The sequence below is a fragment of the Paralichthys olivaceus genome, chromosome 16 (assembly GCF_024713975.1).
Source record: "Paralichthys olivaceus isolate ysfri-2021 chromosome 16, ASM2471397v2, whole genome shotgun sequence".
Lineage (NCBI taxonomy): Eukaryota > Metazoa > Chordata > Actinopteri > Pleuronectiformes > Paralichthyidae > Paralichthys > Paralichthys olivaceus.
The window spans coordinates 5,887,278-5,912,997 of record NC_091108.1 but is presented as its reverse complement, the minus strand read 5'-3'; the positions used below and the strand labels follow the sequence as shown (position 1 = coordinate 5,912,997).

At 38.9% G+C, this 25,720-nt stretch overlaps 3 protein-coding genes and 1 pseudogene across 7 annotated transcripts; 3 read left to right on the top strand and 1 right to left on the bottom strand.

Moving 5' to 3' along the window:
* Window positions 1–584: 584 nt before the first annotated feature.
* Window positions 585–4,566, bottom strand: LOC109638987 (excitatory amino acid transporter 1-like). Of its 5 annotated transcripts, XM_069511319.1 has the most exons (11): window positions 4,439–4,566; window positions 4,057–4,214; window positions 3,814–3,951; window positions 3,118–3,325; window positions 2,980–3,022; window positions 2,831–2,894; window positions 2,545–2,719; window positions 1,617–1,850; window positions 1,347–1,541; window positions 1,111–1,245; window positions 585–876 (listed from the first exon to the last, which is right to left on the bottom strand). In XM_069511319.1, exons 2-11 carry the CDS (start codon window positions 4,196–4,198, stop codon window positions 741–743), a joined length of 1,470 nt encoding a protein of 489 aa, XP_069367420.1. In that variant the 5' UTR covers window positions 4,199–4,214; window positions 4,439–4,566; the 3' UTR covers window positions 585–740. The 5 variants fall into 5 exon arrangements, with proteins under 5 accessions (XP_069367420.1, XP_069367422.1, XP_069367418.1 ...); XM_069511321.1 differs by lacking the exon at window positions 1,617–1,850; XM_069511317.1 differs by having other exon boundaries at window positions 4,057–4,529.
* Window positions 4,567–5,257: 691 nt separating this feature from the next.
* Window positions 5,258–8,268, top strand: LOC109638980 (complexin-4 pseudogene; annotated as a pseudogene).
* A 4,487-nt stretch (window positions 8,269–12,755) lies between these two features.
* rx2 (retinal homeobox gene 2) lies at window positions 12,756–17,625 on the top strand. The gene is made up of 3 exons (XM_020100721.2): window positions 12,756–13,182; window positions 16,404–16,660; window positions 17,045–17,625. The coding sequence occupies exons 1-3, from the start codon at window positions 12,900–12,902 to the stop codon at window positions 17,480–17,482; spliced, it is 978 nt and encodes a 325-aa protein (XP_019956280.1). The 5' UTR covers window positions 12,756–12,899; the 3' UTR covers window positions 17,483–17,625.
* A 4,209-nt stretch (window positions 17,626–21,834) lies between these two features.
* On the top strand, window positions 21,835–25,720 carry calr3b (calreticulin 3b). The gene is made up of 9 exons (XM_020111392.2): window positions 21,835–22,061; window positions 22,462–22,563; window positions 23,175–23,378; window positions 23,468–23,562; window positions 23,667–23,876; window positions 24,034–24,147; window positions 24,236–24,379; window positions 24,466–24,558; window positions 24,688–25,720. Exons 1-9 carry the CDS (start codon window positions 21,974–21,976, stop codon window positions 24,916–24,918), a joined length of 1,281 nt encoding a protein of 426 aa, XP_019966951.1. The 5' UTR covers window positions 21,835–21,973; the 3' UTR covers window positions 24,919–25,720.

Sequence of the window (25,720 nt, the reverse complement as noted above, 5' to 3'; positions counted from 1 at the left end):
AGGTGAAATGAGCTTCTGATGTTTGCTTTTTGCAGAGTTAACTCATACCACAATAGTTCCAGTTCCAGGCATTCAGTGTGCTGTGTTTGATTCCATGAAATGTTGTACCATAAATATTGAACAGTTCAATAAAGGCTTATATGTAAAGCATGTTTAACTGGGTCACTGACCTTCCTACCACCAGGTGGTGGCAGAGTGATCCCTATGAAAAACCTGCAGTGAGTTATGTGCTAAGATACATCACAGACTGTAGAATATCATGGATGCCCAAAAGTGAAGCCAAAGCATCTGTCTGGCTGCAATATAGGTCATGTGTTACCCTAACCCTAACCCTCTTCAAGAGTTAGTTTTTCTGATAGGTTTGGTTTGAGTAGTAATTTGATGCTGTGAAAATGGGGTAAAATGTTGTGACACTGACAGATGAGACTGACTCACAATTGGTCGAGCACCAAATATTGGCAGGATTTATTCCCTGATCACTACTGTACAAACTTTGGCTCCAAACACACAACATGACCAGATTCGTATCCAGGAACTGGAGATCTGTCGTCTATCACTTCAATCTATTTTGTTGTTCTTTCTGAACTATTCCTGTGAATTACTGTCTGTATTCTAGTTTAAATAAAGTATCAGTAACTTGTGTATACCAGGTAGCAAAATGTAAGTGTTATTATTATTATCATCATCACATCTCATGAATCTTTGTTTATAGAAGTTAATGCTGTCAAGCATCATGAAACTCATAGATGGAGGATTTCTTCCACCAAACCTTCTCCAGCAGGCCTGGAGCTCTGTAGCTCATGTTTGGACAGATGTTGAACTACACATACACCAATACAGTCACCCAGGACATTGGTGGTTGTCCTCAAACGATCCCTAAAAACAAACATGAATATCTGAGGTCATAGCAGGAACTTGAAAAACTAATTTGAAGTCAAAATTTCACAGGTGAAAACAATAAGAGTGTTTAATTTCCTCAAATTGTTTCTGATGTCTTTCCATTCCAAACAGGACAAAAAAAAAGGTTTCTACTCTCTATTACTGAATTGTTCTTATCTCCAACCTTAAAGTCTGAGCCTTAAACAACCCTATGAAGAAACGTTCACTCACAGAATCCAATCAACCATCATGAGCAGTGATATGTCTTCCTTGGGCAGTCCAGCTGATGACAACACAATCACCATGGATACCATACCAGCCTGTGGGATGCCTGCTGCGCCGGTGCTTGCAGCTGTAACAATCAAACTGAACAAGGGATCCATTTATCAGGGTATATCCAAAACAAGCAGAACACCATTTGCAGTCATCTTAGAATTGGCCGTGTATGTGTGTGAAGCCACGTGCACCTGAGGACGATGATTTGACCCAGGCCAAAATTCATGTGATGGATCTGGGCTATGAATAAAGCTGCCACTGCTTCATAGAGTGCAGCACCATCCATGTTCATTGTGGCGCCAGTAGGTAGCATGAAGCGGGTCACCCGTTTGTCCATGCTATGATTTACCTCCATGCAGTGGAGAGTTACAGGTAAGGTTGCGGAGCTGTGAAAACACAGAGGAGCAAAGACGTTTTAACAACGTCAAACCGTTATGTTTGATTTGAACACACTGGCTCACCTTGATGAAGTCCCAAAGGCAGTGGCGAGAGCCTGCAGGACACCGCTCATAAATCTGAAGGGATTCTTCCATGTGACAACAAAATAGATGAGGGGCAGAGTGAGGAAACTGTGAATTAGCAGGCCAGCTATCACAGTTAGAGCATACATCGCAACTTCCCGGCCTATCTCTACTGTATCTGTCATCTTCACAACCTGCCCTGCCAGCAGGAAGAGGATTCCTACAGGGGAATACCTGTGATACACAGAAGTGAGACACATCCGTCCAGAGAAAATGAAGGAGGCTCTATACATAGAGATATTTGTTGTTCATGGCATGAGGATGCTGGATATCTAAGTCCACTTCACAAAACACAGAATTTAATGAAAACATAAAACATAGGGAAGGCCTGGCAGGAAAGTAAAAACTCGAACATTCAGGAAAAACAAGGCAGGATACAGAACTTGAAGCTGACAGAGACAATACAGGCAAAGACTAGATAGACAACTCAACAAATACAAACTGAACTGATAGGACACAGGACAACCAGGTGAAACAGATCCAGATCTCAAAACTGGACGGAAACGCACACAAAGGCAGGAAGTAAAAGGGACAAAAACTCATGAGGGAGATCAGAAATTCAAAATAAAACAGGAAACACAGAATTAATACAAATCTATAAAGAAAGAAAATGTCCATAACTAAGGAGTCTATAAAACAGAACCATAATATACTTTCAGAGGTTGGGTTCAGGGCAGAATCATGGCACATATTACATATACTAAACCTTGTAACAAAGATAAAGATAAAGAAAAACGAGCATTTATATAGCACAGCACTGGGTCCTTTCCTGGCCCATACTGCATCCTTCCACCAAGTTTAATAATCCTGATAATTTACAAATAATCAAACATAGCTGTTCATCTATATGTGAGATTTTCGTGCTTACCAGATGAATATGTTGACCAGATGCATAACAGCTTTATTAAGGCAGTCAAAGAAATCCCTCAGAGGTTTCCCCTGTGACCCCATGCTGCCCAGAATGAGGCCGAAGGCAACAGAGAAGACCAACAGCCCCAACATATTAATACCATCTGACGAGCCCGGCACTGGTACAGTGTAATCTACAGGGTCCAAATGATGACAGCAAAGTAAGTGATGAAATTATATTGTTTCAATATTAATAAAAATAATGAAAATTATATACAGCAGTTTAAAAAAAAGAGCAATCTCACTGTTAACACTGGCCTCAGTGATACTAATTCCTGTAGAAACACTTCTGGAATAAACTGTTTTAAACTGGAGAACAAGCAGATGTTGAAAGTCAGTAATAATGTGTGAGAGTATCAGTATGAAGACAAATCATAGCCACAGCAGATCTCACCTTCCTGAAACAAGCTTCAACCAGATTTGAGGGGATCATGTTTCTGTAAATAAAAACATATATGAGGTGTTTTTGGAGGCTGATATCAAACTGTACCCTTAGAAATCCCTCTTAGTTTGTGATTATCACCACACAAACCTGATTAGATCTAGAAAAGCGTCCACGCTCTGCACAGCCTCCGCTCTACCACCAGAGGAGGCTGAGGTGTTCCTGGACCAGTTCCCTGGCTGGATGATGACGGCTAAAACTATACCAGTGAATGCAGCAATAAGTGTGGTGAGCATGTAGTAGCAAAATGCCCTCAGACCAATTCTCCCATAAGCTTTCCTGTCCACAGACGACAGGCCTGATGAAAAGAGAAGGTGCAACAAGTTTACATTCATATACTGTATAAATGTAAATCTGTTGAATTATGCGATCAGTTCTTTATTGGGTTGAAAACCTGATTCATTCATTCAAAAAGTAAAATGTAAATATAAATCTATACAGTCTTTAAACATTATTTTGACATTTATAACAGAGTATTAAAAAATAAACGAGATAAAATCAAAATACCTAATCATACAATGGAAAAATGGAACTATGAACAGATATTTCTTCATCCACATTGGGAAATTTGCATACAGGATGTTAAATGGGTTTATTCTCTATAGTGGTAACAGCTACCATCTTTAAGAGCCTCATTCTACACACAGACGACACTCCAGCCATGATTGTGTTTATCCACTATGTTGATTATTAACAGGAGCTATTACGACATGAAATGTGGGTCAAACCGTGTTTTTGTCGAGAGCCTGAAAATCCAATTTCACCAGGCTGAAGTGTGCATCTTACCTGATATCAGACTTGAAACGATGAGAGGAAGCATCAGCATCTGCAGGATTCTCATCAGCAGCTCTCCAGGAAACATTAGGTATCTTATATCGCTGTCTGACATGTTAATGGGTCGTAGAGCAAAGCCCAGGCCAATTCCTCAAAGAAGCATAAGCAAAGGTTAGTGAATTATTGTGTCAAAACAGATCAGTGGTGGATAAAAGCAGAATGTCCACATGTGCAGCATGTTTGACGACCACTTACCTGATGCAACAGCTGTAACTGTGAGAACAACAAAAGTGTTTCTCTTCAGGAAAGCCACAATATTACATCTGTGGTATGTTTGAATTTCCTGAGGTTCTGAGTCCAACTCAGACTGATGAGAGCCTGTCTCCATCTCTTTCATTGTTGGTCCTGACAGACTGTGAAAAAAGACAGGAGAGAAGTGTTTGCTGTCTTTATGGGACGACAGGACTGATCTGAAATGAATCCTACTCAAGTTTTTCAAGCACAGCAGCAGGATCAAATCAATAACATGACAGTAGTAATTCAAGAGAACTATTAAAAGGGACATTCTCACATTTGATTGGTACTTGAATAAATTAAATAAACACATAAATGAATTAATAAATGTTATAAAAATCACCTTATGAAATGTTAGCCCTTGTCATAGTGCATGAACTCAGCCACCAGTAGTCAGCATATCCAATAGGTCGGAAAGTCCAGTTGTTTTTCTCTTGGCAGCTGAACAAGTTTTCCAACAGTCACTTTTCTACAGTAAACATCAGCTTTGTGTCTTTGTCCAATGGTTTGTTTTATTTATTTTATTCTCTTTTTTTTAACTGTATATTTTTTGTGAAGGGTCAATGGATTTTATGTCCGTGTAAGTTGCTATCTAAAATGAATGTTTTTATATTATTATAAATGTCAATGTTACAATATCCTCTTAGAGTTGAATAATGTGACTTCAGTCTGTCTGAGTGGAGAATAATTTAAACAGATCCTATATGTGATTGTATGTAAATCCGAAAAGCTTAATGTGCACAGCCTTATTAGTTCTGTGTTGGTACAAAGGTTTTAGGTCACTGAGGTGTTAAGTCAACTGTGTTCTTAAAATACTGAGTCTCATGAGGACAATATGACGAAGGTGGAGGACGATGAAGCTAATCAGTGAGATTTTAAGCATCTTAGTGCAACTTGAGTCAGCTTAAGTTACAGTTACAAATCTACAAGTGACCGGAATCCCATCAGGAACTTTAACTGGTGTAAACTGTGCTGTTGAACTGCTGAAGCTGAGCGTGAGATTGACACCATCAAATGTCACTATCAAATCATATTTGACTTTCAGGCATCTACCCAGGTGTTGTTTGAGATATGTGTTTTGGAGTCAGTGGAAACCAATAAATAAAACAAACACACAAACCAATGGACAGAGGCTCAAACATAACCTTGGCAGAGGTAATTAATGGGGATGCAGACAGCGGCCTTCATCCTGAGGGTCTTCCTCCTGCATCTTGTACAAAGACTCTTCATTGTCTGTTGGCTGCCAATTATGAGCTAAGCTCTTGAGAGGTTTTACGCCTGCCACAAGTTATTGATACAGTCTGATCATCTCGGCACACAATAGCAAAGGTTTCTCTTCGAGAAGTCTGAATAGTTAGTGTCTCTTGTTGTTAATTTCTTGATTTAGACATCAAGATTAGATTTTTACGTTATACTTATCCTGCAGCCATCGATTCCCGTCATCCCTGTAGGATTAAATCATGTCTATTTGAAGACAGCTATGGCATTGGGGGGGTAAAGTTGAAAAGTTTCACCACAGGAGGAAGATGAAGATGAGGAAGCAGAAACACATGGGAAGGAAACACCAGAATCCAAAGGCTTATCCAGGGAGGAGTTTGAAGAGTACCAGAGGCAGCTGGTGGAAGAAAAGTGAGTAAGCAAAGATGCTAATATGACGACTGGCTACACTGCTAAAGAAAATCATGTTTATGACTGAACAACAAGTAAACTGAAGTCCTGCTTAAAATCTATTGTGCACCATGAATCTATCTCTGTGTATGAAAGCTGCTTTGTAAATTGACTTTCCTTATGCACAGCATGAATCTTAAATAATGTTAAAAAATGTCTCAATGTTTTTGTGTCTGTCAGAAGATGGACTTTGCCTAAAAGATAATACTGAGATCTGATATTCCATGGACAAAAGTGCGTATAATTAATGTGAGAATGGGCTTTGTGAATTGCATAGCATAGAAAATATGACCTAAATATCCATAAGCAGGGATTAGCAGGTGTGATGAGTATTACTTAAAGTAGGCTCCTGCTTCATGTTTGTCTCAGAACCACCTACATAAAAACACACAAACTAAAAATTCTAACTTCTTCAGATACCAGCAGGTGTAATAAGAAACTGAAAGACAGACTACATGGCTCAGGATTTCCTTCTAATTCAAACTCAAAGAAGTTAAGAGACATTATGATCATCCATCCATCTCAGTTTTTTTTTTTTTTTTTTTAAATCATATGTATTGCTACAACTCTTCTGGATCATTTTTTAGCAAACTCCTCCAGATGTGGTTTATCTGCCACAAAATTCAACAATTTGAGTTGTGCACAATGTATTACAATACGATGAGTGTTATTGATTTAATAGCAATACTGCTTGTAGCGAACCCACAACAACTGAAATGGATTGATTGACAGTTCTTTAGATAAGTGTGCAGGCGTGCATTAGGCAGTTTGAACTAGCTTCCCTCTATGGCGTTATGTGATGCATGTGTGACATCAACGGATGCGAGCCAGGCTTAAAAGGTAGCTTTAGGTGGGGGTTTATTTCCTCTGCGCTCAAATTAGCCAGAGAAGCAGATTAGGCTCCGTGTGCAATAACTCATCAGGGCTCAGTTTCAAGAAGTGCCATTAAACACATCTCTTAGGCAGTGCGCTTTAAAACAATTATTATTTAATCACCTTAAACTCTCAGGTAATGCAGATGTGCTAGTTATCTTCAATTATCAAGTAAAAAGGCAGATTTTAATGACATTAGGGTCTCACTGTCCAACTGAAACTGTGAACTGAATGACATGTCGGTCATTTTAGTAAAAATCACTTTGACAAAGGATTTCACTAAGTTTTGTTTATCATTTAGAATTTTATTTGACCATTATTCAAGCTCTATTCCACATCTGGATAGAATTTAAAGTTAAACATATTAGACAGTATCTTCTCTCCTAATATTTCAGAAGTTTGTCGACTTTTTAAAATTATATTTTTTAAACATGTCTGTTTAACAGTTGATTAAACAGACATGTCAAAACTAGGGTCTGGGTGATAATAGATACGTCGATTACAATATTAGGAATAAGGTGCGAGAGTCCACATTTTGTTTTGTCTAAGAGTCAGTATCTAGGTCTGTGACTCATTCACAGTTTCAGGTCATCTGCAGTATCCAGACAGTGATGACTGTAGCACAAAACTCTCACAGAGTCTTGAGCACAGAAGTGGAAGTGCAGCGCTGTCAAAGAACTTACAGACACCAAGTAACTGCAAATCTTAGTGAACCTGTTCTAAGGTATAAAGATGTAAGAACTATTTCTTCCCTCATAACTTTGAGAGTAAAAATGAGAATAAACTGCAACTGTGGCGAGGATAAAAAAAAAAACAAGATAGTAGTCTTCTCCTATTCTCACAGATCCACACAGACATAGAAGGATGAGGACGAGTAAATAGCTTGTCTAACCACACCCAAACAGTAACGTGTGAGTAATTGATTAATAAGATAATGTTTCATAGAGTGAGCTCATTGACTCTGCTCTGGTGTTGCTGGTGTCAATTGTTTTCCCTTGCTAACAACATTACTGTAATGTGGTAATGCCTTTTGGTAATGCTGCTGATGACAAGACACTGATCTTTAAGGAAAGCTTTACTCAAAGCCACCTGCTTCTTTGTCTACCCTCTAACCTTTTAATATACTGTGCTTATGCGTGGACACACTTGTTTGAGCTTAGGCTTCTTGGACAAGGTGGAGTGAGGATAAAGAGATTTGGGACACATTCAAACATGCTACAATGTGCAAACAGTTATGCATCAAACAGACTGTAAATATAAAAATACTCAAGACACTGCCACACTTCAGATGGCCAGAGATGACATTGACCTCCAAGAGGACCTTGCAAAAATGGTGTGTGAAGATGAGGAAGAAGAGACCAATGATCCATTCCTCCATCAGCTTCAAAACATGGATGCAGATACACTGAAAACCAAAGCCCAGGCCACGGTGACAGAGATAAAGCAGACTGCAGAGGAGAAGTGGACTCTAACTGTTCATCAGAAATAAACTGGACCTGCTCAAACCTTCAAAGATCCGGTGACATGAATTTCAGTGTTTGACCAAACAAGTTCAATGTTTCAATCCAACCTCACAAATCTTTCTTGAAATTAATTTGCCAACTTCATGAGTCAGAACTCATTTGCTTAATTTACAGTGTTCTTTTTTGTTCAGTTTAGTGGCGGTTGGCAACTAACATCAAGGTGCATTACTTCCATCTACTGTGTGTCTGTGTTCTTCTTTCCTTTGCCCAGCGGCAGGTGGCCCCCTTGCTATTAAGGGTTATAAGAGATATACTACCAAATGGGGAAGAAGAAGAAGTCGGATATTGAAACACCAAGTGGATGGCGTTGATGCCTTGATGTTGGTTGCCACCTGCCAATTAACGAAGAAGAAGACCATAGGGCAATACAGGTCCTGTAATCTGGATGAGTGGAGGTGGTTAACAGAATTGACAAGCTGAAAGATTAAAAGATATATATACATGATTGCTCCAATGATATATTTTTTCCCCGACTTATACGTCATTGTAGGACAAACACTGGGTTAAAATAAGCACACAAAAGAAGTATAGTACTATCAATCCATTTTCTCCCCTGGATGTGTGTGCACCTTGCTTGGGCAGCCATTTTGAATTGCTTGTACCTATAGACCACATTATAGGACATACTGCATAATCTAGGATTAGAATTTCTACACTGATACCTGCTTGTCCTCCTCTGTTGACTCACATATATGAATTGTTTTAGTTCATCTTTTTGTTTTTACAGACATTAGACATATTTTTTACTTTTTCAAATTGGAACCATCGGGATTGAATAAAGATTCCTTTTCAAGTAAAAAATAAAAAAAGATATTGATATTGAACCAGCACATCTACGACTGTACACTGTGACACTGTAAGCTTTTCCTTCACGTTCAAACTGATCACATGACCAGCGTTTTACCCTCCCTTTCCATTGTCTCCCTGTCATACCCCTGGCGCTCACCATCCCCCTTTCCCCCTTGTAAGCTGACACAGCGCCTTTAAACATTAGCCGCTTTCTTCCTAATAGGATCCCAGGAGCTTAAATTGTCATCTGATAAAACTAAGGAGCTTGATGGCTATGCTGCACCCTCTTAACCAATTTGTACTCAATTAGGATAATGGGGAAACAAGCAAAGAGGGACAGCTTTAATATATCAATGTGATAAAATGATTATCAAGTCCCCTTATCTATGACTTGGCTGGTATTAGGGCCAGGTCTTATATTAATATTTTTTATTGATGAAATGGACATCAGAATTGGATCTGAGAAATTATTGTCCGTTAATAGTGTCGTAGAATTTTCAAATACGGATACAAGATCTGACATTTTGACTTATTTAACAAGTTTAAATAGCCACGGGTCATTATAAGATGAATCCCATGTACGTGTGTCACTTCAAGGCCACAACATGCATTGCACAAGCTAGCACGCTAATGGAACTGAGCCATTAATAAAGCTGAACCACTGATACACACCAGTGGTTTAATGCAACACAAACATGCTTTAGTGAACAGAGAACACCAACTATTCTTTTTATACCAATTATTTGTCTGCACTGATAACACAGATTTTAGTGACACTGAGTAAAATTATTTGTGACACTTCAAACTTTTCTTTTATAAGGTGCATGCTGTATATATATACACACACACACACATACACACGTATATAAATGTTTGTTTTACAAATGAATGTACTGAATCCCAGTCACAGTGAATATTCTCACCTCCTACACTAATTAATGAGACTAATTATCATTCCTTAAGTCCATTGACTCTCTTATGATATCAGCTTACTAAGGCAATTAATGCTCCTTTCAATGTTTTGCTTTCTCAAAGCATATTTGAAATCATGTTGCAAAATATTTGACGAGAGTCAAAACTACCAGATATTAAAAGCAGCATTATTATCTTATTTAATGATGAATACATCAATATGAAAATTGGCTGTTTATGCCTGTTTTTTTGTTTGTATTTGTGCATAAAGTAAAGTTGGAAAAAGCTAGCTCTGCAAAAAACACCTCACATGGCTGACTGTCTTACCTGGCTTACCGTCATCATATGGGAGCAACCTACTTCACAGATAATCCTGCCACAGAGGCACCTTTAAATTCTTTACTCCGTGTGTCTGTTAGGAAAGCTTGTCGGTCTCAGGCAAAAGTAATGGGCTTTGCAGTTTCTGCTTTCTTGGAAAAGAACCTTGACAACCATAAAAAGGTGTAGGGCCAATGCCACTTAACCCATAGGCAATCTGCCCAGCGAAAGCATTGGCAACACAGCCTAGTGTTGCCAGATGGCTTTAAACTTGTTGGCGTTTAAAATTCTTTAGCTGCTTAGACATATGCTCTTCCTAGAAACAAGTGTGAAGACGTTTGTGTCACTCTGACTCATAGAAAATGGTGTATCTATTGATGGAAGACCGTTCCTTGAAACATGGCCTTTTAAATTAAGTTTTGAGCCTTATACTTTCCACTATTCTGTGTAATGAGGGCTAATAACATAAAGTATGCAGGTAGTTAACATTTTTATACTTTCAATGATCTGCAAAGTTCCTCCCAAAAATATTTTTCTTAATACAAAAAATCTAAAATAATATCAGAAAAAAAAATGACTCCAAGACAAGTAGCATTTTTTGGAACATTTGTTTTCTTATGTAGATATGCACAAAAATGGCACTCCACTTTTTTTATGATGGAGTCTGACGTGCAAAGAGCTCCTAAATATATCTACACATACAGGAGGAGTGAGGTCAGAGGAAATCTCTTGTGAAGTCTTTGGGCTCATTAAGGATGGGATTGATCTCTGCAACACCTACTGGAGCTGCCAAAGCTTTGGTTCTGCCAAGTATAACTGTGTAGGCTGCAGGATGCAACACCCCCAACTTTATTCCAGTGGACCATCGGAGGCAGTGCAACAAGTTTATAGTCTGACAGGCCATGCTATTTGTTTATTTATTCTACACATGACAACAATATGATTCGACATTTTAAAGGGATGATTGGAACTAGGTTCAACATTGGTTTTGTCCACTAATTGGTCGTGTTTGAATTAATTAGGTTAAACTAGGCTAATTAGGTTAAAGTAGGTTAGAGGATTGTCCATTTATTACTTTGCCCATCTAGACCTGCATTTTAACTCATCACTCAATTGCCTTGTTGCTGGTCCTCCTGATACAACCATGAAAAGTGCAGCATCAGTCATCTACTCTATTATTATATATATAGTTCAGGGCATCTCATTAGTTCTGTACTATTTATAGTAACAATAATTTAAAAAAATAGATACAAAATTAATTAGAGAACCATATAACAAAAAATAAGCCTGTTCCTCTTCCTCTACAAAACAATCTAATGTATAAAAATTTGCTTTAAACTGCATGTGATTCACTTCTTTGTTTCATTTCATTATTAAAGTCTGCTGCTCCAAACACAGTGCTGCTCATAAAGAATAAGGTGCCTATTTGAATTAAACTATTTTATGAACAGTGTGTAGTCATTCAAATTAAAAGTCCATCTCTGTGTCTTTCCTCCCTTACATTGTCTATAATGAAAGGATTAGTGAAAACTCTCAGTACGAGCCATTATCTTTCAGACAATAGATTTTTTGAAAGAAAGTTTTGTCGAGGCTTCATTAGCAATGGCCTCCCTCTGTGGTCTGAATGCAGGACACATTTGGAGCAATTACTTGACCAGAAAACAACTGTCAGTCATTCTTAAAGGGGAAGGATTCCAATTAATAAACCTCTTAAACCCTTTGGTTTTACTACCATTCCCCCGCAAGCTTTGGTGTCTTGTGTGGTTAAGGAGAGTTTTTTAAAGCGGAGAACAACATTATCTGTGCTTGTTGCTGAGGACTCCCAACAGTTGCTCCTTTGCTCACTTGTGTGCAGGGGATTTCAAGGACTTAACTGGGAGTAACAAGTGCCTACACTACATGTAGTTAGTGTCATTAGTCTACTTATGGACACCATGTGCGTTGCAGGAACCTGAAGAAAGGTAAGGTTACTTTATGTTCATCTGTGTGAATTCTCTTAACCATGACATTTTTTGGTGAAAAGAGTTTCAAGGCTCATTATTTCACTAAAAGGTGAAATATTGAAAAGATTGCAGCTTGCTTTTTGCTGCCTGTCAAAAGGCTCAAATGTCTTGGGGTGTATAAACCAACTACTCGTAGCTAACTCTTTAAAGTAAATAATAATGGGAAACACTTTTGAAAGATCATTTGATTGCTATATACTAAATATACTCAGATCCAAAGCTGAATTCTTCATATAAAATGTTCTTACTTTAGTTCAACAACATAAGTTTATGGCTATAATTATCAATAGTAATGGAAATGATGCCAGCACAAAATTCCTCTGTGAAGTATCACGACATTTTTGGAAGATATTCACATAAATTATTAAAGTAGTTTAACATGTAAATCTGCTTAGTAATATGGGTATCATGTCTAATCTATAACATGACAGTTTGTTGAGAGCACTTGTTACTTTTTAAATCTAAATTCACATCTTCACTCTATTTGTCTTTTCACTTGCAGCTGAAGATGCAAGTTTGCTCTGCTTCTGTGGAAAAAATATATTGAACGTCACAGAAGTTATCCTTAAAGGATACGGCCCCCATGCTTCGCATAAATCTGCTCCATTGCACGTCAAGCAAAACCTAAAGAGCTCTGTACAACAGCTGCTTTGCTTAGTCCTGCTTTGTCACATTCCAATTTTTTCGAGGAGGAGAAAAAGTGTTTACGAAGGATCGGATGCATTTGTCAATGGATGCCCTTGGAATAGTGGACGATAGTTGCCTGGACAACTATGACATTGCAAAAAGTGCCGGGTCGAGCAGTGGAGGCAGGGTCCACAGTATTGATGTCATACTGGGATTCACTAAAGACCAGGACCCTTTACTCCATTCGGTAGGAGATGGTGACAGCCAAAAAGCCAACGGAGAAAACCCACATCACCCTGAAAAGCAGGTCCATCTAGACCCATACGGGCACCTTCCAGAACTGGGCGACAGCTCCGAACATTCTTCCTACCACGGTGAGTATTTTGAGATTTAAAAAAGCTACTGTCGACCACAGAAACTCTAGTAAATTGAATTGTAATAAGTTCAGGACATATTGTCGTGAACCATGCAACAAGTGGAATTGGAGCGGAACTAAGTTTGTCAGAGTATAGTATACAATACTCCCAAAAAGTTTTCCCACTGTTTTGGATTAGCGCTCTTCCATAAAATTTTTGCAACCACTCTCTTTATTGGTCATTATTCCTTCTTTGAAATTACAGTGACAACATTTAGTGAAGTTATCCTTTGTGTGCATGGATCAAATATTTGTTTGAATAATATAATTTTATCCAACTTTTATTTGTAGTGGCTACTATAGAATAACAAATATAAAGGCCAGTCGGTGGTAGAATGATGAATTATCAACTAATGGCTCTCGAGCAAAACAAGCTCAACATTATGATATAGCTTTGCTTAATGTTCAAGCTACACTCTTGATTCCTGACTGTTTTCTCCCATGTCCCAATTAGAGAAAACATGCATGACTTAATCACATCACGTAGATTCTGTGTTGACCTGCTCTATATCTATCTATAAGAAGCTACCACTGAAGAATGCTTTGTACATCGTTTTTTATAATCATTTCATTGTTATGTTGTAAACATGTGGCAGCTGATGATACCCACTGTTACGTTCCATTCACTTGTTTTCGTACCAGGGCCCAAGTATCGTCTCTTAGCAACACACCTGACTGGCAGAGAGCTGAGGTTATTGTCATTAGCTTCACTTGTGCTCTTGTTGTTTGCATGTTCATCATGACAAAAGTCCATTCTGATTATTATATCTGTTGCACGGGTCACTTTGGGAAGCTAAGAATTTATATTCTTTGGATTTGACTTATGTTGGTTCACACAAGTGGCTCTGGCTGAAAGTAAGAGCTTTGGAGGCCAGTGTTTGATTATACCATTGCTACCTACTGTAAATCAGGGATGTTAATAGAGACATTCAATTTTCAGTCACTTTTGGAAAACAAATACTATGTGGTTGACACAATCACCTGCTGTTTGCTATCTAATACACTTTTACTATGTCATTTGAAATAATTAATGGAAATTATGTTGTTTTTGTCATTTATAAATTGCTAAGCTATAGCAAAACCTACAATAAGAGCAGTTAAAGTACCTTAGAATCATGGATACTATCAAATCCATAAGTGATTTATTACTAATTTAGCCTGAATGTGGCTTGCTGTAACTTATTCAGCCCAAATAATGTCATATGCATTCTATGGACCCCTAAAAACGGCATCTTCTTACCTGCCACAGTGTGAATATGGCATGTTATGCATGTAGGTGGCAAATATACACAGCTGATTATCATAGCAGCAACATATGGTATGCGAACAGTACAATAACCATCAGACTACAGTAACAACAACTGACAGATATTGGTGGGTGAGCACGGCTTGAGCATTTCTGGTCAATGGAGGAGAAGAATTGCATGGACAGAGGACAGAAAAAAGAGACAGGAGTGATATGTTTCTCCTTGGACACTCGTATTTCACTGGGAAAATTTGCTGATTAACATTTGCTCTGTGACATTGCTCCTGATATTGCAGGTGTCAAACCACTATGGGGTGTATATTGCCTTGTCATACCACAGATGTAACCATATGCCATCACCATAGTGTGACTCTGCTCTCTGACCAATCTTTCACTGACACAACATGTAGATTCTCAGAATGTTCAATCTACACTTCAACTGATTTTACAGGTTTACAGTTCAGAAAGCTGCTGATATGGAAAATTTGTGTTTTCATTCACAAAAGTCATCCCATTCATTCTATATTCATTATATATATGGTGTACGCTTTGAATATCACAACAAACTCTGAACACAAAGTTTTTGCTGCCAGATATCCTTCTTATTGCAAACCAGTGATCTGTTGACCATGCAGCCGAAAGTGATTTGATACGATTAAAAAGCATTGGTGCATCACACACACACACAGACACACATGCTCTACATCAATTTCTTGGAAAACACAATATGGACTATGACTGTTTACTCGACCTGTGCAGAAGCCAACTTAAGTCCCTTGTTAGATTAGAGGAGGCGGGCACTCGCAGCTTTAACTGGTGGCATCTGTTACCATGGGATTACTGCAAGGGAAGAATTCAGTGAAAGATGTTGTCATTTGGACTCACTGAACCCCTGGGGTTCACAAACCATCAACCGTATAAAGGCTCATCAGTCATTAAGCTGTTTTATCATGAGGAGAGGAGTTAACGTTTCACTTTTTGATCAGACTGAATATCCAAAATATTCTATTTATTTTGAAATAACTACACAACTACGCAAGTAAAGACGTTTCTTTCTGGTAACATGTTTTTGTCCTTGAACAAGATGAAATACAATATATTGTAGATCAAGTATTATTCATTCTTTTTTCCAAAGAAAGGAATAAAGAATATGTAATAAGAGTGATTGAGGTCTAGCGATCATAATACTGTTAAAGTCTAGTTTTTACTTACATAACTGTTTCCAGACTGAACCAAATAATAAGACCAATTTTTTGGAACTGTTATTGTGGACACAATTTATAGTCTGATACCACCAACAGTCGCAACTTCTGGTTCAAATCAGGAGACAAGGTATCAAGTAACATGGGGAGTTAATGTCTGTTTGAAGGTTGGTCCATAAAAAAACTATAATTTTACTTTGTGAATCACTATTTTGACAAGTGTTTTACCCAATGCTTTCAAAACGTTTGAATTATTCGATCTGAATAAATGCCAGCCAAGTCTGTGGAAAGCCAAAAATTGTCTTTAAGGTTGTCAAATCTCAAAGATGAATTACTATGTCATGTTATTGGTGAGGTAATGCACAAGGAGGCCCCTAAACTGATGGATTTGGCTTTACGGTTTAGATCATAGCCTACGTATACTTACCTAGATCCTTAATTGCTCTTTTAGCTCAACCTTGCTCTGCCCTCACGTCTTTGGCTTTACTCTGCCAAATAAGATTTGTGAACATGGTAGTGTTGCCAAATTAAAGGGCTGCTTAGTGGCTTGATACCAGTTGCACGCCACTTGGTTGTTGTTTCATCAATTCTGAAAGATGTGGATGGATATAAATCCCCAAAATGGAAACATTAGAAATGGGTGTCTGCTTTCGTTATTTAAGACACTTTAAGTATCCCTTCTGAATTGAGAAAAATGGCATACTTATTAATGCTTTCTATTCTTCATTTCAGAATCTGACCTCTTCTCAGGTGACAAGTGTGATGGAGAAATGAGTGACCTGCAGAAGAACGTGGACGATGTAGAAGGGTCTCCAGAGACCATAAAAGAGGAAGAGCACACTAAAAAGAAACACAGAAGAAATCGTACCACCTTCACCACCTATCAGCTCCATGAGCTGGAGCGAGCCTTTGAGAAGTCCCACTACCCAGACGTCTACAGCCGCGAGGAATTGGCGATGAAGGTCAACTTGCCTGAGGTCCGAGTTCAGGTAAAGACTATATAACGCCAAAGTGACACATTTAATCATTAGATTATTTGTTTTATTTGAATTCTATAACCAGTGCTCATGCTTCCGAATCCATTTTACAACAGGCTCTTAATGGAACATGCAACAAAACTAGAATGCGTATACCTCTGCCAAGGTCCATCTGTCCCCTTAAATTCAATCAAGCCACCCCAAATTGCACTCATATGTCAGTCCCCTAAATATGCCTGCCTTTTTCATTCATTATTCCCTGGAAAATCTCTGAAAATGTCAACGGCACACAATAAAATCCCCTCTTTTTTGTATTTTTCTGATGATTTCATTCTTACTCTTGCTCTTGGTCTCAGTGCCACTTCATCTCATCTCATTTCATTTCTCTCGGGCCAGGTGTGGTTTCAGAACCGAAGGGCCAAGTGGCGACGTCAAGAAAAGATGGATACTAGCACCATGAAGCTTCACGATTCCCCCATGCTATCCTTCAGTCGCCCTTCCATGCCTCCCAACGCTGGTCCTGTGGCTAATGCGATGCCCCTAGATCCCTGGCTGACCTCACCCATCTCCAGTGCCACGCCTATGCATACCATCCCAGGGTTCATGGGCTCACCGCAGGGCTTGCAGCCTACCTATCCGAGCCATGGCTTTCTCAACACCCCGCCTGGCATGGTCCAAGGTATGCAGCCCATGGGCCCACCTCCTTACCAGTGCCCTCCCAGCTTCAATGATAAATACCCAATGGAGGATGACAGGAGTTCCAGCATTGCAGCACTCAGGATGAAGGCCAAAGAGCACATTCAGTCAATGGATAAAACTTGGCAGCACATGTGATGTGGTGCGGCACTATGGACGGATTTTTGATCTGCTCCCGTGAATGTTTACAAACTGCTTTTCAGCTGTTAGTTTCATGTACCGATGAAGAGGATACATGACACCAAAGGTGTTTGAGAGTCTGCTATTTTTTTTTCCAATAATGCTGATAAGCAACTCTCAAATTGGACTTCTTGTGATTTTTTGTTTTAAAAATTCACTTTAAAATATAATTAATTTTGGACAAACAATGTTTTTGGTCGCAAGGAACAATGATCAAATCTCTGGTGGTCAGTCTTTTGGTTGGGCAGGTTTTTTTTGAGTGAGAGAAAATCTTCAACATGAATGTTTTGACACTTTAAATGAGTGTCTGAATTTTGTATATTTCTGACAAAATTAAATACAGTTTAGCATATAAGAGACTTAGTAGAGCCATGTGGTCAGTATTAGAAACATCTTTCCATTTAGAGTTATTACTTACAGATTTCAAAACATTTATATAAGTGTGCTGTCTTAATCCAGTGGTGTTCTGACCTTTTGGTTGAAATATACTTTATAATTTCTGAACCTAACCCTCACTACAGGTACCTGAGTTCCTGTTCCCTTGAAGTGATAACATGAAGTTTTCATAAATGGCCACTGCACTGCACTTTCAGAGTGTTTGTTGGTATCTAATCCTCAAGAAATATTTTGTGTTGGTATAAACTTGTTTTACAGTATATCTGTTTGGTTGGCTTTTCTACTTCGTCCAATATGATTGCTTTTTTAAAATCATTAAAATTCCCTTTTGGAGAGCATGGAGTCTGAATGGGGGAGGTTATCGGAAGTCAGAGAGCATAATCTGGTTGGAGGGCTAATTTAAACAGACAAGCATAGCTCTTAACACCTAATTACTGCTTTTAAAGCGATTAACCCCGGATTTTCAGCCATAGACAGAATGCCCTCAGATGCCCCTTAAAACCCCTTTAAAAGACCTGATTAACTCCCCCTCAAACTTGCTCATTTATATTATTTCTAATTTATAGATACAACACTACATACCAGTGTTTCCTCCATGATCTTGATCTTCATCCTTATTGGTAAAGGGTACTTCTTATTACATTGTTGACAATAATAGTCACTTGAGTCAAATGGATTTAGGTTGAGAAAGATAATGGATGCTGGCAGCCCCATCTTACTGTTGGAAACTGTTGAAACTGTTGGACCACAACTAGAAGAAGAAGACAAACTCTGTCTTTTATGTATATGCATTAAACTGATGTCGAAGGCTGCTGCGTTAACAAAACAATCTTTTCATCATTTCTTCTGTGGCATCTCTCCTGATATTTTATTTCATGGACTCAAGGGAAAAGACCTTGATAAGTGTCTTAGCCAGGCTTTCATCTCTTTGTCAAAACGTGTCATGAAGTTAAATTTATCTGAATCAATATGATATTATAGATTACTTTAAGAACACTCTGTCATCAATTTCACAGACTGTAGAAATGGCAACATCAGTTGTATAGGTTTTGCTGTTTGTTTTGTTCTAATCCCTGTTTATAACAGTGGACGAAAAGGCCAAAGAAATAAGAAGGAACTTTTGTTTTTACTAGAAGAAACATTTATAAATATTTGTGGATGTTGGTTATTTTTTCATCAGTTTTCAGTATCATTATATACTAATTTCTAGTTCTTCCAAGTTTTTAAATTGTGATATTGTTTTTCCATGTGCAAAACATAGAATAAAGTTACAGTCGCACTACTGTAGAAGCACTTTGATCGTAGACCTTGTTTTTCTTTGCACACATCCATTAGTGAGCCACCAACATGACTTAGTGCCATTAATGAGCGCCGACATACAATAGGCCATGTAAGCTGTGACAGAGCAAGCTGGCCTGATGGAGGCCTGTTGTGTTCGTCCAGGCCTGTGGAGCTTTGCCAGGCCGTTAGGCAGATGAGGCTCCACTCCATCAGGCCCAACCAGGGGTGTCAGGAGGCCCCGCCTGCTAGGCTGCAGAGGCCACAAGGGCTAAAGCTCTAATTGCCCTCCAGTAGCTCTTGTGGATTAACTGCCCCAATTTATTTTGGGAAAGAGGTTTGAGCACTGGTCTTTTTGCAGTACTTTGGAACAACATATTAGTAACAACCTAATCTAAAATATTCAAGATTTTAAGTTGACATCAATTAGCTGCATCTATCAGACACTTCACTACTTCTTTCTACATTAAAATAAATTTGGAATTTTATGAAGACATGTATTCACTATATTAAAAGTAACAATGTTGTGTACAGATTGTCTGAAGGGAAGAGGTGGCAGCAAAAACCAAATATGTGCATGTTTACTACTAATATTGTTATAATAAATATATTTGATTTGCTAATATTGCACCAGAGCAGTATGCTTCTTTAGAAGCAAGAATGTTTGCAGAGTTAAAACCCGGACCTGTGATCTTTTAGAGTGCACATTTATAAATTGTCTATACTGTATGAGCTGTTTTAGATAGACACAAGAGCAGAGGATGCTGCTTAGGTGACTTAGGGAACATGAAGTATATAAAAGTTAGCAAACAGCAAATGGGACATAATGAACCAAATAAAGTTTATTTCTTGCTCTCTCTGCCCTCTGATTTTTTGGCATACTCTTATTTTGGCCGAGAGAGAATTTGCTATATTTTCTCACCATTTATATGCCTGACCAGTTTGGCATAATAAATCATTAGAGGCATGTAGATGAAAAGTGTTTGACCATGCTATATTTAGTGATAACTTTCTCTCACCACACCTTTGTCAAAAAGACTTAATGTAGCAACATCCAGGAATGACTAGAGACGCACTCAGAACTAGTAATTATTATTATGTTACTTTGCTTGGTCAAGCATGACCTTCGCTGGGGCCCAGGCTCTAGTTAACAGGCTGACTGGAGGGACATGGTCCATGGTGGAAATAATAAGGAAAAAGAGCGGAAATAATTGGGTTTGATTAAGAACACTTTTCAAAGGGACACCATTTTCCCTTCCTGACATAATTGCTTAGTGCCTGTTTATGTGCGTGCACATGTGAGTGTGGAGGGGGTGGGAGGGGAGTCAGTTGCTCGTCTTCATCCCACTCTTTACTCAAACAGTTACTTGCCTTACAAACATGTGCCTGACATGCACCAGTGCCCTTGTCAATGACTTAAAGGTTCAGTATGTAAGATTTTGTATGTATGTAGGTTTTAATCTAAATTGTACAAATTGTTTTTTTTTGTTTATTCTACAATTTACACAAGTCCAAACTGGACAAACTAAACAAAACACCTTTTGAGTTTGTATAACAACTGAAGGCTACCACAGGTTCACTGAAACTTTAATGTTGACTGAACCACTCACCCAGTTACTCTTGATGACTCATAAATGTTCATCTAACCCCGATACGTATTAGCTTATTGCTGTCCCTCATTTAGAAACATATTAGCAATTCCTTATTTTCAAAAATATATTTTCACAAATGACAGACTATATTGCTGTTTCCCCAGTAGTAGAATTAAGTTAGAATGGCAGGATAAGTCCAGATGGAGCATGCCAGAATCTCATTGGCAGAAGAGGGAATTCATTCAGCAAGAAACAAGTACAACATGAATGTATTTTAAGATAAGGCCTTATATGATACAATAAATAAGGTCTTATAATATATCCATGAGTGTAGGCCACAGTTTTTATAAAGTGGGAGAGGGCTCGAGACAGTTTTAGGTGAGACTCAGTTAATGTAAGTGAAAAAAAGAGTTTGCACATAAGTTATTAACAGGAGATTGTGGAGTACTGGTTCACTGTTCAGAGATACTGAAGTTCAGGTCCAAGCTATGACTAAGGGGAGGCACAGAATCTCACACTTTAATAAGTCCTCATATTACTCGATGCTCATAAAGTCACAACTCACCATAAAACAGTAATGTTCCCCTTATGCTTAATATCTATTAGAGTCTAGAGACAGTTAAACTCAATACTCAATATGTAATGTGAACTGTAGATATATTCAACTTCAGACAGGGACCCTAATGACAGTTACCTTAAACTAACTAACACTGAGCCAAACGCTGTGACAGCAAACAAACTCCAGTGTGGCTCATTAAAAGTAAAGGCTAAAGGTCAAAGCGGTTAATAATTAGTACAGTTAATTATTTCTGGTTGCTAGCTTACCTTGGATGTTAGCATTGACTGTGTAATAACAAACATTACCGCCAGAACACACGGGTTAAGCTAACATTAGGGCCGCAGTAGAGCACCGTCGCATCAGGGGCCTTGGTGTTTGGCGCTATCTACCGGATGGATCCTTCAACAACACGTGGACATCAAATAACCGATTCTGGATCAGTAAACCGCGGAAGACATATGTTTCGTGGTCTACTGTGATTGGTCCAGACACAGCACGTCCCCGGCCAATGACAGGGAGACATCTGTTCGCTGGAGCGACTCTAAAATATTCCTTCTCTTCCTCCTCTCGGTTTTCATTCAGCAGACTTCGGCAGCAGCAGCAGACCTGTGGGGCTGAAGAAAGATGAAGGTCCTCGGCGTAGCAGCGGTGATTCTGGCAGTTTACTGCGCACATGCTAAGGTTTACTTTCGGGAGGAGTTCCTGGACGGTGGTGAGTTTTCGGCTTGGATGTGTTCGACACTGGCTGGTTGGAGTTAAATGCATCTTTGTGTTAAATTCCTTGCACCTTAAATTTAAATAAGTTGTCCGGGGTTTTATATCGAGGCCTCCACCGTGATCACGGAAGTAAGTGTAAACAGCAGCGTTCCCTGTTTCATGCGTTAAACTAGCTTGTTAAGCTAGCTAACTTTAGCAAGGCCCCGAAGCTAGCAAACGTAACGTCCCACCCCCGCTGAAGTAACAAGTTCTAGCCCAAGTTCTGGAGTCGACTGGTTTTTAAATATGGATGTAACCTGCAGTGATAATTGTATTTGTTGGGCGACTGTCCTCGGGGAGTAGTTGTGTGTGTCTGGATGCTTCCTCTGGGGTTAAATCTCACCTGGTCTGTGCAGATGAATGGAGAAGTCGCTGGGTGAACTCCAAACACAAGTCTGACTATGGAGAGTGGAAACTGACGGCTGGGAGCTTCTACGGAGATGCAGAGAAAGACAAAGGTAAATAGTTTTTGAACTCCACACGGGAATCCCCTGTATTCATCATTGTCTTTTCATTAAGGCCTAAAATATACCAAGGCACTGTGAAACATGTTGGTGTAAATTCTGAGAGATCAATAAAGTATAACAACCAAGAGCTGAGTATATCGAACTGTATCGATGAGGCAACGAATCAAATGCAATTCAAAGTGATTGACAAAACATAGATCGGTTAAAAAGATTTAGATTTGGGGTTAAATGCATAACAAAGCAATCAAGAATAGAAAGTGAAAGTAAGTATAATCAACATATGGTCTATGGTAAAACAAAATGGTATAACATCTCCTCTCAGGTCTCTGCCAGGCTCCACCGGTGACTTTGAGTGTTATGGCTGAAAGCAGCATAACTAAATTTGTTGGTCAGATACACAACCTGATTCTACAGCCTTAATATTTACAGAACAAGACACTTAACTGCCGTAGCCTGGTGTAACCTCAATGCCCAACCCTACATTTTTTGGCAGGATTAGAGGCATTTCCGACGCTGTTATCAAAACATCTCTACTTGGTGTTTTTACATTATGTAAAGAGAACTTGTTTTCTAAAGATTTATTTTTATACTTTGTATTTCAGGTCTCCAGACCAGCCAGGATGCTCGTTTCTATGCCTCCTCAGCCCGTTTTGAGCCTTTCAGCAACGAGGGCAAGTCTTTGGTCATTCAGTTTACTGTAAAGCACGAGCAGAAGATTGACTGCGGGGGTGGCTACGTGAAGGTCTTCCCTGCTGATTTGGATCAGGCTGCGATGCATGGAGAATCCTCATACCACATCATGTTTGGTAAGTGATGACGGTTACAGTAATAAAAATACTGAATAATTACAATAGCAAGATTTGCAAAATGTTCTAATTTTATTTATTTCACCCAGGTCCTGATATCTGTGGCTACAGCACAAAGAAAGTCCACGTTATCTTCAATTACAAAGGCAAGAATCATCTAATCAAGAAAGAGATTAAGTGCAAGGTAATTCTAACTTTTAAATTTTTGTTTTGTTTTTCCTTAATAAAATGCAAACATGCATGGCCTCTGCTCCAGCAGTTAAACCCAATCACATCTTTTTCTTACAGGATGATGAGCTGAGCCACCTGTACACACTGATCCTGAATCCAGATCAGACCTATGAGGTGAAAATTGACAATGAGAAGGTGGAATCTGGCAGTCTGGAGGAAGACTGGGACTTCCTGCCTCCCAAGAAAGTAAAGGACCCTGAGGCCAAGAAGCCAGAGGACTGGGATGATCGTGCCAAGATTGACGATGCTGATGACACCAAGCCTGAGGTAGATGAGCTTACTGTTATAACTACGTCATCATGTTTATCAATCTCAAACTGCTGGCAGGGGAGAGTGCTTTTGATTTATTTCTCTCCTAGATTTCCACTTCAGTTCTGGGCTTAAAGGAGCTTTTATTCACAGTTGTGTCTGTTTTCCTCTTTAGGAGTGGGACAAACCTGAAAACATTCCAGACCCTGATGCTAAAAAGCCTGAAGACTGGGACGAGGATATGGATGGAGAGTGGGAGCCACCCATGATCCCCAACCCAGAGTACAAGGTAGATAAAAATAGTTTATGATCTTTCTGTCTGAGAAATGCTTAAAATTCAGTCTGTAAATGTCTCATAAACATTTTTTCCGTTACAGGGAGAATGGAAACCCAAACAGATTGACAACCCCAACTACAAAGGATCATGGGTGCATCCCGAGATTGACAATCCTGAATACAGCGCAGATTCCAGCATCTACAAGTTTGATAGCATTGGAGTTTTAGGTCTTGATCTGTGGCAGGTGAGAAAGAGATCATCTTTAAATAGTCCTGTTATTATTGCAGTGATATTTATTACCAGTTTAACATGTTTTACTGTTCATCTCAGGTGAAATCCGGGACCATTTTTGACAACTTCCTCATCTCAGATGACGTGAAGGAAGCAGAAGACATAGGAAATGAGACATGGGGTGCAACAAAGGTAAACTGATGCTGATATTGTCTTCAAGCTATATTTTGTTACATATACAACCCATGAAACCATTGTCGGGGAGAAACTGAATACATTAACCAGACACATGGTTTGTAAATATCTAAACTCTCCTCATAGGAACCAGAGAGGAAAATGAAGCAGGAGCAAGATGACCTGAAACGAAAAGAAGAGGAGGAGAAGAACAAAGAACAAGATACTGAAGCTGATGAAGAAGAAGACGAAGAAGCTGCAGCAGATGAGGAAGAGGACGACGAAGAAGAGGACGAGGAGGAAGATACAAAGGATGAAATGGAAGAGGCACTTTCAGAAATGGAGGAGGAGGAAGCAAAACTTAAAGATGAGCTTTAAGGAGGCAGATATTTTCTGTCCCTCCTTTAGAAACTCTGTCCTGTGTTTCCCAGGGGTATTGTGGCTGCTGTGCATCCTTTCCCTGAGATCTGGACACGACCCAACTTGGGGGGTAAATGTAGTGAAGTGGGGCAGGTGGGTGTTAATGGACGTAGTTTCTCTTTCATTTTGGTCTTGACGTTCCCCTGTTGATTATAAGGTCTACAAAGTCCATCCCTCATTTTGTCATAACAGAAAATAAGGAGGCACTGACATCTTCTGTTTTCTTGATTTTCTTTCTGGATTTACACGTTCATGTTATTTACAGATTCCCTTTGTACAATCACTCCTCTGTGATTAAAGGTTTGGTAAAAATGGCAAATAATGATCTACAGAGAATAGAGACAATCATATGTTGACTTAAAAATTCTCTTTCAGCCTGGGCAACACAGAATGCACATAACTGAACATAATAGCATAAACTATAAGGCTTACAGCAAAAATAATCATGACCTACAGAATTCCAGACTGTAGTGTAACTTATTTTGGTTATGTCTTTGGCACTGAGTTTTTATTTTGCTTTCTACTCTTTAAGGCACAATTGAATGAAATCCCAAGTTTAAATGTTTTCTGACATTGAAATGACATGAATTCAACATGTATTCATGGTAATGTGATTGGACATGCATTGTTTCCTGAAAGTCTGGAGAAACAGATGGTGAGCGAGCCCCTGGTATGACTCATGACATCACTAAGGGTCACACTTATTTTTATTGGACAGAATGTTATTGATACCAAAGTTTTTATTAAAAGATTATAACCA